At 38.4% G+C, this 16,177-nt stretch overlaps 1 protein-coding gene across 1 annotated transcript in view; it reads right to left on the bottom strand.

Moving 5' to 3' along the window:
- Positions 1–16,177, bottom strand: part of VPS13B (vacuolar protein sorting 13 homolog B) — a 434,090-nt gene that overhangs the window by 247,026 nt on the left and 170,887 nt on the right. The window contains exons 21-22 of the mRNA XM_063130990.1: positions 14,398–14,539; positions 4,482–4,609 (exon numbers count right to left, since the gene is read on the bottom strand). Of these exons, the coding sequence (XP_062987060.1) occupies positions 4,482–4,609; positions 14,398–14,539 (270 nt within the window). The remainder of the gene's footprint in view (positions 1–4,481; positions 4,610–14,397; positions 14,540–16,177) is intronic.

Here is a 16,177-nt window from a genome sequence, read left to right as displayed (position 1 = left end):
ATGCCTTTGGTGCCCATTATGTTTCAAAAAAAGATGAGCAGCCATCTTACTTTTTGTCCAGTAATGGGCATACTGAATCCAGACACCTTCCTGGTCTGTCCTTAAAATACCGGGCGGTCCGGAAGAAAAGCCACTATAAAGCTAGCAGTTAGCAGTCCCCAGCAGCTGGATGGGTTTTATGAGAGTGAACTGATTTATTTATATATTTATTCATTAATTTATTTATTATATATCTATACCACCCAATAGCCAAAGCTCTCTGGGTGGTTCACAACAACTATGAAACCATAAAATACCACACAAGATACACTATAGAAGTTAAAAAGTTTAAAACCACAGTATAAAATAAAAGAAATAACCAAGATAAAACCTAGTAGCGATGCAAAGATTCAAAATACAGTGGTAGTTTTAAAACAACAGAACTAAATGTCTAAAATGCTTGGGAAAATAAAAAGGTCTTCACCTGGTGCCAGAAAGAGCAGAGCCAGGCGAGTCTCTCTGGGAAGCTCATCTCAATACGCTCCTATGATGCAAAGCTGTTTCCCCTATTATCCTACCTTGTGAGGCGGACCAATCTCAAACATGTTTCAATACTTTTTAGTTATATGTAGGATAACCTCAGAACCTCATGGGTTTTTACCTGACAATAGGAAAATAACTCTTAGCAAACTCACCGGTTGCCACCAGCACAGACCCAAATACTGTTATTCCCATTTACCTTTCCTTCTAAGCATTCAGTGTGATCCAAAACTGTTCTGGTACATAGAACCATAGGCTAAGCATGGGCTCTAGCTAATCACAGGGTTCAAATAATAAATGTTTATTTACAATCAGTTACCTTCTATTTAGGTATTTACAATCAGTGACATGTTTCCTCCTGTTGTTCAATCAGAGACAAAAACACAAATTCATCCAATTCCACTTTACCACCCTCAGGTAAGGAGGGAAATATTGACAAGGGGAGTAAGGCCTCCAATCAGATGCTAGCAAGGTTGCCTAGAGTAAACTTTTCAAGATAGGAAACTGGAGAGAAGAGAGGTGTGAATTGTAAGATATTTCTGCTTCTGCTATCAAATAGGGTTTCTTAATGAAATAAACCTAGGGTGGTTTACTATTTCTCCACAGCTTCTCTTCCTGCACTGAGCAGGGGATTGGACTCGATGGCCTTATAGAACCCTTCCAACTCTACTATTTTATGATTCTATGATTCCAGTAACATGGAGTCTTCACCCAAGGTGACTAAATGCTAGGAGATCAAAGCAAAGAAGGAAGGCACCTTAAGTAACGAAGGAAGTATGGAGGAATTCAACGTGTAAGGAAGTAACAGAGCCAAAGGATGAACCAAAGCGCAAATTACAAGAACACATTTTGTGCATTTATCTTTGTTTTCCATAGTGATAACATTATATTGGATCTAAGTTGGCTTATCTGTCCCAGTTCATGGATATGAACTTTATGCTAGAAGAGTGATGAATGGGAGTTCAGAATCATGGGTACGAAACTGAATCCTACTAAAAGAAAGAAACAAGTGAGGTAACCTAATTTGTTGTGTGTAGGACAGTAAATAGGAAAGCCTACTGGGACAATTGTGCCACTTTTTCATTTGATGTTAGGTGTCTTTCATGCTGCACCAACATTACCACCATCATAATTTCAACTCTATAATTTATTTTGATTTTAAAATGTGATTCAATACAAATTGTGGGTATTTAATAATACTGCTTCAAATATTTTCAAGTAACCAAGGATTCAACTTTTAAAGTACTTAAGGAATATTTTGAGAATAGTGTATTTATCTAAAACATATTAGTAAAAATATCAACTTATTTGGTTGGCAATCAACATACTATTACTCATGATTAACTCATTTGGTTGAAATGTGGAACCCTTGTTATTCTCAGTGAAACTAAGCATTAACAACCAATTAAAAATAATTGTGTTTATGTTTCTTCATGACTTTAGTAACTATTAGTACCAGGAACACATGAAAAGTGAATACTTCCCTCCCCCGCACTGTCATTGCCAAGAGACAGTCTGCACGACTTACACTGAAGCCTTGAACAACTACAGAAAAAAGGGCATTTTTATAGTTAAGTATGAAGCATTTTTTCACTGACATCATAAGAGCTTACAGAAAGCCCAGTTCACTAAGATGTCATGCAGGACACTCTCATGAGCAAAAACCAGCCAAGGATAAGCAAACGCTAGCCTTGGATCCAAAATAAACTTTCCAGGTGTTTTTGTTCTAAACATATATACTGACTCTAACGTCAAGTGAAATAGCAATCCTTTCATGGGTTCAAGTTACGCAGAAGTTCTGATTTATCTGTTGACAACTAAGGACTTTTTCCCAATCTAAATTCGTTATCCTATAAAATTTATGTCTTGTAAATCACTAAACTCAGCTGCCAAAGTAAATTCTAGAATCAAGGCCACATTCCCCAAACTTTATATGAGACCCACATAAGTCCCACCTGACTACAATGGGACAGCAAGCTTTTAAGTATTTTCAGTTTGTAGTTCTGCATTTCATAACTGTTAATTGAACTCTGAGAATGCTATAGTACTATTAAAATAGAAAAAATATCATGAGGTTCTGATCTAGATTTAAAGAAAACCTTGGTTAGCCTTAACCATGGTAACACCCATGTAGTTAAGGGACAGGGGGAATTTCTGGACAAGAGGAGGGGCTGTGAGAAGAAAACATGCATTCCTGAGACTGGCTACCAATTTTATAACAGTGACTGGGTTCACATGATCACAGAGGGAAAATAAGGTACAGTGGCTTATTTTCCCTACCTGTGAATGCTGGTTGTGTACCACCTAATTAGCATAATCACCCTCTCAGGTTGTCATGACATCCAAACCCACTGAAGACTGGTGGCTACGGTGATTCCAACGTCAGAACAGCACACACGGGGAGAGAAAATAAGCCACCATGGCTCATTTTCCTTCTGTAATCGTGCAAATGCACCCAGTGGTTAAAAGGGACCAACTTTATGTTTTGAATTACCTCAAGCAGGAAGACATTGTTAATGATAAATTAAAATGAACAGAAAAACACCATTAATGCCACAGGCATGCACCCAATGCCACAGGGTCCTGACAGAAAAAAAATATAGGCTACAGTCGAATGATCATAACCAATATTTGAATGAGGCTTTTGCTTGCACGCACAACACCTTTGCTCCTTCTTTCATATATGCCTGCCCGAGACTTGAGATCTGTTGCAGGAGCCCTTCTCCACATCCCACCAGCACAACACATTCACTATGCTGGGACAAGGGAGAGGGCTTTCTCTGTTGTGGCACCCCGACTGTGGAATGCCCTCCCCTTGGAGGCCCAACTGGCGCCCACGCTGATTTTATTCTGGTGCCAAGTGAAAACATGGCTTTTTAACAAAGCTTTTAATGGTTGAATTCACTAGGCACATTGTTTTAACTGTTTTAATAGTTTTACTGCTTTTAAATTATATATCGTTTTAACTTGGTTTATGGTTTAATTTGTTTTTAGCTGTGTATATTTATTGTTTTATACTATATGCTTTTATCTGTACGCCGCCCTGAGATCTTATTGATATAGGGAGGGATATACATGTTTTAAATAAAATAAATAAATAATAAATAAATAAACATGAGTAATCAAACTAGAAAGCGTCTCATTAACTATAGTTATCACCTTTAGAAAATGCCAGAATATTAAACCATTTTCAAATCTTGGTTTAATATCCTTGCTTGTTCTTAAGCTGGTTAATCATAATTTCTTAGTTCAGACAAAATGGACTGTCATTAATTGTGAATGAAGGAGTTAAGTGGGTAACAGCATGGGCAAAAGGTTTGTTAATATCTTGGTTTATTAAGCTGACATGACTATTCAAGACTTTCAAGACTGATTCATAACATTATCTTTTGGCTGAAAGGAGTGGTATTTGTAACCAAAATGTCCAAATCCCCCAGTTCAAGAAGTATCTGGATAACCAAGAGAGTTTGTAGTAGCAGTAAATGTGTGGTTTAGATTTTTTCAAATACAGGTGAAGAGGGGGGGTGCAATCAAGCAAAATCCCGCAGTTTACCAGAATAACAATGTTGTTGCTTGGTTCCCACAATAAGCAATTAGATATTTTTTATATCAGAGGATAAGATGCTATCTATGATTAAATGGATATTTGGATGATGGGAGTTTTTACAAGACACTAATCTGGACAAATGACCCTGAGATGCCCTGTAAGGTATAGACAAAAAGGCATTGTGGAATAGCACTGCTATTGTTGCATGTAACCACATACACAAAAGAATGTAAAGACCATGTTTACCTCTCTTCTGATTTAAACTGAAGGGATTTTGTGTTTATATTTGGCTTCATCATTCCCCATATAAACAAAACTTGGGAGCTTTTTTATAGGAGTTTCAACATAAGCGAAGATTCCCAGAAAGTATTAAGCACTTTAATATATTTCTTTTTTTTTATCCTTTACATCTTACCTGAAGTGTAAGGCGCTTAACTGCATTCCACACAACTCCAATAAATTCTTTCATTCTTTCCTCAGGACTTCTGCTGCTTTCAAACGAGCTCAGCATGGCTTTTACTGGAACTGATAAAGGCCGCGATTCTTAAAGATAATAGGAAAATAAACTAGCTTAATCAATCCATCATAATTTTCTTGATACAAAATAGCCCTATTCCAACCAAAATTAGTGATGACGGAACTCTATTGATATAAATAGAATAATCACACAACTTGTTCCGTAGGTTTCAATAAGATTTAGTCATCCATCAGTGAGCACTATGGAAGTTCAGATTTTTAGGATTTCCAAAACCTTCTATCACACATTTTCATTTAGAGGGTCACTTCACTTAAGCTGCTTACAAAAATACTTGGTAAATGAAAAATTGATGTAACCTTCAAATTTGCCATGGAAACTGCATTAGTAATGGTATATACTTCAACAGCTTTGGCAACCAAATTTATAAAGTCCCTAAATGTTTTCTTTTGTACAATGTCTAAAATATAGAACACTTAAACATATACAAATACCATCACCTTTTAAGGGCCGTAACAACAAGTAAGGTGACATGTATAGCTGTGTTTTGCATTGTATTGGTATAACCATAGCACTTTGTCTAATATTATGAGCTTAATCTTTCTGCCTAGGACACCCTTAGCTGCCTTGCCTTGCCTTCATCTTTTAAGTTTCCTTGCCTCTCTCCATGTTCCTATTTCTAGGGGGGTAGAGATGCTCATTTTAGGATTTCGATTCCAAAGTCTGTTTTTAAAATCAGATTGGATTTCGTTCTGGGGGCCCTAATAACAGCTTAGCCAGTCACCCCATTATCACCTTTGACTAAGGTGTCCAACCAGTGTTGGATACATATGCCTTTTGAGGTGTTTCTGGATTACCTGGTGTACCAAGCTGTCTAGATAGCTAGAGTGATTACCCCATTTTGAATTTGTGATCAATATTTGTGATCTGTGGGTAGCTTGTGCCTGTTGTGAGTTTCCAAGTACCCATGACCAAAGTGAGGTCCTCTGAGTTTTTCTTATTCTGAAACAAAGTAAATAAACCCATTTTGACTCTTTCCTCTTTCTCCTAAAATCCCTCTAAATCTATTAATTCTGACCATCACATGGTCTACTGTATGCAAGTAAAACCTGCTGAAACTCCTGTTTTGCATAGCCTCTCAACTTTGCCTAGTCATTTCCCTGGCACCCTCCCCACTCTAATTCCCTGCTTCCATCTTTCTCTGTCTCTCTTACTACTAATGGGAATAGTCTGCCAGTATAGTGCTGAGAAGTTGGCATACCAACTTGCCCTTCTTTCATTTATGGTAAAATAAAGCCATGATATTTCCTCTTAATCTTTATCTGTGAGCTAATTTCCTCATTTTGTTGGATCCACGAAAGATGTATGATCTGCAAAAGATCCCTACATGCCGGGTTTGTTGTGTCCATATATATGTGAATGGAGATATTTGATAACAGTGTGGGGCACTTAAATGAGAGTAGTTGAGGGTGTGAGATGTAATAGGAACAACCACAAAAACCTAATGAGAATGGGGTGGGAGGCTATACTATCCCAGAATAATATTACGTTGGAGGAAGAAGTAATTGTATTTTATTATTTTATATAAAATGACTTGGGAATCCTTTGGGATCAAAAGACAGGATTAACGAATCAATCAAAAAACCACCTTGCTTTCTTGAGGATTAAGAATTAGATTCTTGACTTGTTTAAAGTCTGATCTATTTTTAAAGGCCTATTGTGGGCAACAGAAACAGTTTGTGGACAATAGGAATGTTTGAAGCAATAAACGGCATTCCTTATCTTCCCCTAAATTCCTTTGCCTCTCTCTACCTGTTTCTTATTGCTAAAGTTAATCAATATTCAAAGCCAACGCTAACTCTGAAGTGAATAAAGATACCCTTAGATAGATGTTCAGGAAATCCATGTGTGCCTCATAGCTCCACATTCATCATAAGCAAACCAATCAGTGCATCAATATTTATAGGCAAACATAAACAAACACTCATGGAAAGTGCATGGTGTTTGAAAGGAAATAATTTTCTGAGCTAAGATTTAATCCTGTTTCGGGAATTTTACTATTGATTTGAACTGTACAACTGTGGATCCCTAATGTGGATCCCTAATTAAGAGTAAATCCTACTGATTTCTGAAGCTAACAGTAAAAAATACTCATTTCAGATTATTTTCAACAGTTTCCCAATTTGTGTGTGTTAAACAATTCTGTTTTTCGCATATTTTGATGCGGTAAACTTGCAGTTAGATTTACAGCTAAATACATATGCAATTTCAACTTGATAAAGTATTTTGTGAAAATAGTTTTTATTACTTGTAGAGCTATTATTTGCTATCATTTGCTACTCAAGAATTTAGAATAATCTTTTTAGAGCTCATGAATGCCGCATTACTTTGCATAACATTAGCATAAGAAAAATTCTGTTTTAAATCACTCATGGTACCTTTGAGTGATTTAACTCCCAAGGATGTTGACACACAAAAAAGAAAGCATTACATTGTGCTCCTCATCCAAAAGAATAAAACCCTTTTTGTAGTCACTAGTGTGCAGGATGAAAACAGAAACTTTACAAAACAGTGTGGTTGGGCTTGTTTTGATGGATTACTGCCAGCATGTGAAAAGTACACAGGAAAAAGTTCTTCCCTTGCTCCAAATCTTGGGGGAAATATCAGATTTAAATAAAAATGTTGTACTCTTTCATGTCTAGTTAACTTTGTTCACCCTCCTAAAGCATCGTTGTTCAAGCATGCACTGCACAGCAGGCCCACACAAACAGCAGCCCTTCAAGTGAATTGGACGGAAATCTGTGATCTACTAATTTAAGTGTTTCTCAATGATTTATCACCTGCCAATCTATTTTCTTAGACTGTCAAATCTAGAATTTCAAGAAATAATTTGAGAAAGAATCAAGTTTTGCATTCTAATACTGTCTGCTTAATGGGTTTTAAAAAACAAGAACATAAGTAAGAAGTGTCCAAAACTGACTCCAATGGAATTTCTGGGTACTTTGTAGTCAATTGTAATTTAGTCAATTTTAATGTTTGTTTTTCATTGCTTCTCTCCTCCTTTAAGAACAGCAGCAGCAGCAGCATTTTTACCCTGTTTGTCAGTCAAAACAGCAGCTTACAAAGAAAAGTAATAAGACAGTCCCTGCCCCCACCTTTACAATCTAAAGACATGGCACAAAAGGGAATGGGTTTGGGAGGGAGGGTGGGGAGATAAAACTGAGGCACTAGTTCTTCATTAGAAAGTTCTTGTAAGTGTTCTTTTCTGGCAAGCAAAAGAAGAATCAAGCTGTTCCTTCTTGGCCAATATATGGGCAAGTTCTTTAGCCAGGTTGGTCTCCCCCTTGCTGCGATGTACTAGTAGGAGGAAAGGCTTGTTGAGGAAAGGAGTGGTATTATAAGCTAAGCTCTAAGTGTGTTTGTCTGCCCCACTTTCCACACATTTATTTGAGACACCAGCTTGCTAACAGCACAAGATGAAGGGCAAGAGCCAAAGGGCTCTCAGCCTTCCATGAGGAGCCACTAAACCTTCCAAGAAGAGTGGTTGAGCGCCTGGAGCAGTAAGCAGCTGTGCACATAAGGTCACAACTGTATGGAGGGCAAGGTCTAGATTACTCCATTGGCCTTGTTGGGAGACATGTTGCTTACTGTAACTGGTTCTTCAAGTGATCATCTATGTACTCACACGTATGAGATCTGCACCTACACAGAGCAACATCTGGAACATGCTAGAGCAGAGTATTTTTCAGCAGTAACCCATTCCTCTTTTATACTGCACATGCCCCAGAGCATAGTCATATCATTCCTGCTCATTCATAGGATGAAACACAATAAGCAGAACATTAAAGTGGGGTGGAGAACATGTTGTATGAGTGAATAGATGACAACTTAAAGAACCAGTTACAGGAAAGCAACCTGTCCTTCTTCTTTGTAGTCTCTGTTACCCACACATATGGATGATTACCAAGCTGTCCTACTGAAGGAGGATACATATCATACTAGGATAGAAGATAGAACCGCCTTGTCAAGGGCAGTGTCCATCCTCACTCTTGTGTCAAGTGTGCAGTGGTGAATAAACCACCCATATTGCCAAATAGCAGAGGACCAGGAGAGAAATTCCCTGGAAAGAAGAGCAGATGATGCCATAGCTCTGGTAGAATAACTGCATACTCCATCAGGAGCAAGAAGCTTAGCCAACTGATAACACAGAAGTATGGTACTGTACACTCATTTTGTGAACCTCTGAAATAAGACCGGGTGTCCATGGCACAGTCTGTCATAAAAGACAAAACGTTTCGCTGACTTGTGAAAGGAAGCCTTCCTATTCATGTAAAAAGCCAGAACACAGGTCATCTGTCTACTGCAGCCTCACTTCTAACAGGAAGGAACAGGAAAAATGTACCATTATATGCACCAATCCTACAGGTACATGGTAGGGCAGAACATCATTTTGAAGAACATGTTGCCCTATAATTGAGATTAAAAAACTGTCATATTGTTGGAAGGTCTAGCACACTGATATGTCATGTCTACTCTGAGGTTGACCATTTTCCACAACTTGTAGGGGACCACAGTGAGCACCCCAGCTCTTGAGAGACACATCCATGTTGACGATCTGGAGACGGTGTTGCCAAAAAGGTATGCCCTGTAACAGGTTGGGCCTGCGTACTCATCAATGCAGGAACCTCCTGACTGAGAGTATAGATGAAGATAATGGTATTCAGGAAGAAGGTGCAAAAGAGCCACAGCTGTAGATCCCATATCCTGACTTGAGTGAAACAAGTGACTAATCACTATTAGTCCCAGAAATGCTGCATGCTGAAGGTGGATGTAGTTGGAAGGCAGCAACTCACAAGAGTTAAGCTTGCTACACTCTCTGCTCTGTCTAATGGAAGATAAGTGAGGCTCACCATTGTGTCTAGATATGCCCCTATAAATTGGAGGTAATGAGAAGATCTGAGATATGACTTTTCTTCATTCACTTGCAGGGCAAGGCTTGAAACAGGGCAAGAGCAGTAGGCAGGTGGACATGCAGTACCTGATAGAACGGGCAGTGAGGAGCCAATCATCTAAATACAAAAATATTATACCTCCTTTGATCCTTTAACATGCCACCACCACCATCATGTGCTATGTGAATTTTGTGTCCAAAAGGGAGCACTCAAAACTGAAAGATGTGATGACTGAGGGCAAATGGAACCAGTTACCTAGGGAGGTTGTGGGCTCTCCCACACTAGAGGCCTTCAAGAGGCAGCTGGACAACCATCTGTCAAGTATGCTGTAGGGTGGATTCCTGCATTGAGCAGGGGGTTGGACTCGATGGCCTTTTAGGCTCCTTCCAACTCTACTATTCTATGATTCTATGAAAATGGAGGAACTTCCAGTAGACAGGATGAGTAAGGATGTGGAAATAAGTGTTATGCAGGTTGCCTCAGTGAAGTGGTTGCAGGATCAAGGCAGGTCGTCAAAGAGAGAAGCAGACTTCTCTCAAAGTAATTACTGATAAACTGCCATGCAAGCTTGATAAAAACATGCATAATTAATACTGCCGTAAAATAAAGGACAGCCCAGCACATTCAGTGTCCTGCCAACATGCCTCCTGTAATGCTGTGTGTGGCTTCTTGTATGCCTTGCCTTGAGATGCCCCCGTTATAACAGAGATGAGTACTGGATGGCAGAACAAGAAAATACAATCCTGCTCTTGTACACGATAAAGGCTCTCAATTTTCTTTGAAGCACCAAGGAGGGCTTGATCCAGAACTTCTTAATGATCTGAAGAAGGACCAGAAGCACAGGGATTGTCACAGGTACAGTTCTGCCAGCTCCATCTGGCAAAGATGAAGAGATCAATTCTGAGCAGTAGTTTTCTGGATCCAGTGTTGGTTCTGTTCGTCCCAGAGCTGAAGGTGGGGCCACACTGAGATAGGAAGCAATCACTGGAGCATGGAATGTTGGTACTGTTGTAGGTATCATCCTGGCCAGCAGCAGTGCATTATCCAGTAATGACGCTGGTAACGAAGTCAACATCAGAACGACTATCACTGGGACCAAGGCAGAGTTAAGATGGGTAGTACCGATGGGGTTGACAGTGGATGCAGAATCGCAGGGTCTGACACTGAAGGCCTAGTTATGACTGGGAGTACTGAAGGTATAGGCACTAAAGTAAGTTCAAACTCTTGTCATAAGTTGTTTCCATATAAGGATATTGGAGATGGTGATCATCTCTAGTATTTCTTGCAATGGAAGGGAGTACTTTCCCTCCTTTTTTATTCATATTCCTCCTCCTCCTTCTTTAAAAAAATCTCAATGTTGCTAGGTGACCAAAAACAGTGCAGATAACTAGAGAGCACAGTGGGTAGATAAACTGACAGTTTGTGGAGCGTTATGATGACAAAACTACAACAACAAAATTCTGTTCTTTTACCTCTTTGTGCCATATTCACCTGTTATTGTATATTAAAAAGCAATAAAAAAAACCTTACAGAGACAAAAACTTAGCGAAAGTACAAATAATGTTCTACAACATACTTAGTAACAGAAACACGGAACTGTGGAATATTCTGGAAGGGGTACGTCTTGACCTCAAGATGACATAACCCTTTGCCTGTCTCTAAGCAGCAGAGGGACAAGGAAATGTCAGCTGGGGAAATTATTGGGAATTCAGAAGAGGCAAGACCATTTATTTTGAGTGCAAGGGGGCAAGATCTTTCAGTGTATTTGAAAAAACCACTGCACCTTCTTTGTTTCCCAAGTAAATAATCTTTTCCCACCCTTTATTTCTATTCAAGTTTTAGTTGCCGTTACTTCCCAAACTGCTAGAGTCAGAGAGCGACACTTTAAAACCTTATATCTGTTGCAACAAAAGTTGGTCTCAGGAGCAAAAGACATAACTTCTGTTTCTAGTATGTCTCAAGATAAAGTCATACAGGACATCAGGACTCCTTTATTAATCACTCAAAAGTTTTCTTTATACAATCTTAAATTTGCAGTCCTGTGCACACTCACTTAGAAATATGTCCCTACTGAACTCAATAGGACATTTGAATAAACATGCATAGTAATTGAGTCTAAGCAGCTTTAGTAATTCATTTTAAGAGTTGATGAGTAGCAGCAGCTTTTTAAACTAACAAAGACAAACAGTCCAAAACGTTATAGTAAAATTCAACAGCTATCAAAATCATCTAAGAAAATCAAATAAATCACATGCTATTCATTAATTGTAAATTTTATTCCATGGGATTATTTTCCAATAAAAGTAAAGAGCCAATTGAGGGGAAATAAAACAGATTTAGATTAAGCTGGTAAAAGAAAGTACATTATTTATAAAAGGATATACTTTTATGTGCATCAGTTCCACCAAGAAATATGTCTTTCTTGATAAATATTAATTTCATTAAATAATTAGAAACTGACTCAGCCAATCTCTAGGGTTGATTTAAGAGACATTTGGCCTCAAAAGACTGGAGAGATAATTAAAGACATTTGTTATGGTCTTTTCTTTTCCTATCTTTTAAAAAATGTATGGTTAATCCCTATGCTGTGCTAAGATATGGTAGCAGGGCATAGGATCCAGAGCTGGTACAAGACTCTACCACTTAAATTTCATGCAGCCATCAACACTTTGGAGCATATGGGTGCTTTGGGGGAAAGGGGAGAGATGAAGTCACTGACCACCTCTTAAGCTGCATCAAAAGGTCTGCTATGATGACTCTGTCTCCCCAATGCAAGTACAGGCTTCATTGGAAAAACCTACAATAGCAATGAGGATTACAGGAATGTTAAGAATGTACGTGGGAAAAGCATAAGAGCAGTGCTGTTGGATCAGACCAAAGGTTCATCTCGTCCAGCACCCAATTTTCCAAAGATGCTTCCAAGAAGAGCATGAAAGTAACAGCCCAACCCACCTTTATGTGTCACAAGTGCCTAACTTAATACTTCGTTTTGTAAATTTTTGGGAGGTTCCTCTCCACCACGAATATCCCTGAAAAGGATGCAACTTCCAATCAAAGATGGTGGGTTTGGCTTTCCAGACCTTGCTATATATCATCAGGCTTATTCGCTCACCTGCACCAAATTTTGGTCCTTTCCACTTAGATTTGATTTTCCACCTTGGTCAGATTTGGAATCATCCTGTTTGGAGCCTCTTTCCAAATGGATGGCATAAGGTTCTTGGCATATTAAAGTGGAAAGGGCTTCTCCCACAATCTTAGCAGTTAGAGATGTGTGGCATATAACGTCACGCCAATTACAGTTTGAACCATTTTCTCATGCATTACTGACTATATGGGGAAATACAGCTTTAAAAATAGGAAAGAAAATGTTTTTACGGCAGACTTGGAGAGACAGAATGATTTTTATGCTGGATCAATTATTGGGTGCAGATGATGAGTTTTTGTTATTTTCAGCTCTGCATGATAAATTTAAATTACCTGCCACAGCTGAATGGCAGCATTTGCAAATGCAACATTTATTAGAATCTAGATTTGGCCCTGCAGCTTTCACTGCTTCAGAATTGCCTTTGCTATTGGAATCACTTATTGAGGCTGACTGCATAAATTGACCCACGATACATGTTTATAAATACTTATTATCAGTGAATAAATATGATACAATGGGGCTTCAGTAGGATTGGAAAATGGAATTGGGATGTCCTATTTTATTGTATTAATGGACCACTGTTTTGACATCGGTATCTGATATGTCAATGGATCTCCAGTTAAGTCTTATCCAGCAAAAATCGTTTCAGGTCTATTGGATGCCACAGCGTCTGTTTAATAAAGGTTTGTCCAAATCCACTAATAGTTGGAGGTGTCACACAGCTAATGCTTCTTTTGTTCATATGTTCTGGAAATGTTCAGTAGTCACCGCCTTTTGGGAGGAAATTATCAGATGCATAAATTCTGTATTAGAAAGCTCTTTAATATTTTCGGATGTACATGTCATCTTAAATTACGTACCGGCTTCTTGGAAAATAACACATGGTCAACATAAATGGATTTTTCATGCCCTTTTGAACGCCAAAAGAATTATTCTACAACATTGGAAAGATAAAACCACACTCCCTATAATGCAATGGATCGAATACTTAACAACATTAGCAACATTTGAAAGAGTGGCATACAAGTGGACTTCTACTCAGAGATTTGGTCTGCCTTTACAGACGTTTATGTGTAATATGTGCTACTTTTCTTTTCGTTCTTTTTTCATTTGGAAATTGTGATATTTGAAACTGAGGCTTTTGAAGTATGTAGTTGAATATGTTTATTTTTCCAGATTTATTTTATTTTATAGTTTTTATTTTGTTTAAATTCACAATAAAAATTGATTTAAAATGTGTCACAAGTGGCTTATGTTGCATGATTCTGGCCAATTTGTCTAATTCATGGGGTCATTTAACTACAATGGCTCAGGCCTTCACTTATTTTTTATTTATTTACCTTATTCCGCGGTTGCCCCTCTCATGAGGCAGGGTGAATTCCCCACCTCAGGTGGCAGTTCAGAAGGGGTGGAGGTTTATGCCCCCATCTAGAAGCCTGCCCCCCAATGCTTCAGTGGACATAAGAGGAGGAATGGCAAGAGGTGGTGCCTCAGGTGATGAGGCATCTTTAACTCCTAGCATGACTGGATGGGGCATGCTGGGAGTTGTAGGACTTTCTTCTGTCTAAACATGCACAGGATTGCCTCCTGAACCTTCTAGAAAACTCAACTTTAATAGAAAATCTAACCATTTAGATTGCAGAAATTGGCAATTAAACTCTCCATGACAACAGTAGCAATGTGTTTCAATATATTTGCACACCTGAACCTGCTGGAATGCACATGTGTTTCAAGAAGCAAAACTAAAAATTTAACATACCTGTTACAGTTTTTGTTTTGACAGGGCTGCTGGCATATTCAGAGGCTTGGTTTGATTGCTGCCTTGCCAAAGGTGTGCTTCCAACTGACACTTCATCCTCTTTTTTCCTAGTTACTGGTGTCCCAAGAGAAACAGATCCGGACTGTCAGGGGAAAAAAAAGGGGGGGGGGGAAGAGAAGAAAAGTGACTAATTCAGAAGCTATGAATACCGTACAGGAAAGGTCACTCCACATCACAAAAACAGCATTATAAGCAGTTACTCCATCACCCTAAGTTTATAGGAAAAAGCTTTGACAATAACTAAAGCACACAGTATGCCAAAGCAAATTCAGTATTAAGCACTGGAATTCTGAAAAGCTTGAATAGTGAGATTTTTGCATATAAATCCCTTGTATCTGTTGTTCTGAATGATTACAGAAAATGATTTGGATAATTAAAAAAACACCACACAAATAATTTAAAAAAGGCAAATTACAACTGCTGAAAAAAAGTTAATTTCTGGTGCCCTGTATTCATGCAGCAGCTGGGACATTGTGCATGAAACCTGTTAGAAAAGTAGCAATTGTGTCAATTAGCATTAGGGTGGGTCAGAGAAAACTGAAATCAGCCTTCCCCATCTACTCCTCCAAACAGCTGATTGGTGCTTTCACTAATTTTCTAATCATAGAATCATAGAATAGCAGAGTTGGAAGGGGCCTACAAGGTCATCGAGTCCAACCCCCTGCTCAATGCAGGAATCCGCCCTAAAGCATCCCTGACAGATGGTTGTCCAGCTGCCAGTCCCTGGAATTTGGGTCAGAGATGAAAGCTACTGCTCACCAAGGATATGCTGTACAAATAGTATCTTATTCAGCAATACAGACACTGAAGCCTGCTTTTGTGCATGTGGTCCCCAATAGTTCAGGGCATGACTCAAAGAAACCAAATAAAACCATAATAAAACATCTGACTTGTTCCTTTCCTTAAGTAAGTAAAAGGATATAAAATTACGTGGGACCTACAACAAAATGTTGCACTCTAGAGTGTTCCTGTTCTCTGTTCTAGTTAATCAGTCTTGCCCTCTTCCAGAATATTCTATACTTTCATCCTGCCTCTCCCCCATTTTCCATCTATGGCATTTTATGGCCACTGAGCATGCTCCATACTCATTAGCCTGTTTGGTTTTCTTTTTCTAATTTTTTTTTGTATGTCTGCAAACTTGGCAATTTCCATAACCCTGTTGAACCCTCCTTTCTTACGTGTGTGTAGTGTCATTTTGGTTACAAAGGATCAGTACTTTTGCCTTAACATCAGAAATAAAGGAAATGATATCATCAGATCAGAATAAGAGCTGCAGCATTCCTCAACCCACAAATGAGCAACAAATAATATATATGCAGAGGCACTGGATAATTTCAAATCAATCTTTAAGCAATACTTATAAAATCATAGGCTTTTACAATTGTGTATATAACTTGTGTGCAACATACAACAAATAACAAGAGATACTGAATGCCGTATTGCCACTTGATAGTAATAATACATTAGCATGTAGAGGAATGTCCCAATAAATCACCACAGATTATTATTTAAGCAATTGTATAAAACAGGCACCTGTGTTACAAGCATTTTCATAACCTTTCTTGTTATTGTTGCATTGAATCTACAGTACAGTTAAAGTGCTGGGAAGTGAGAAACCTCACACATTGCATGAGATATTTGCTTGGAAACAAATTTGTGAGAGGCCTGATAAACTGCTTGTAAATTTCTCCCAGTCTAAAACAGAACACAATTAAATAGA

Source organism: Elgaria multicarinata, chromosome 7 (genome assembly GCF_023053635.1).
Source record: "Elgaria multicarinata webbii isolate HBS135686 ecotype San Diego chromosome 7, rElgMul1.1.pri, whole genome shotgun sequence".
NCBI lineage: Eukaryota > Metazoa > Chordata > Lepidosauria > Squamata > Anguidae > Elgaria > Elgaria multicarinata.
This window is presented reverse-complemented; position numbering and strand designations above follow the sequence as displayed.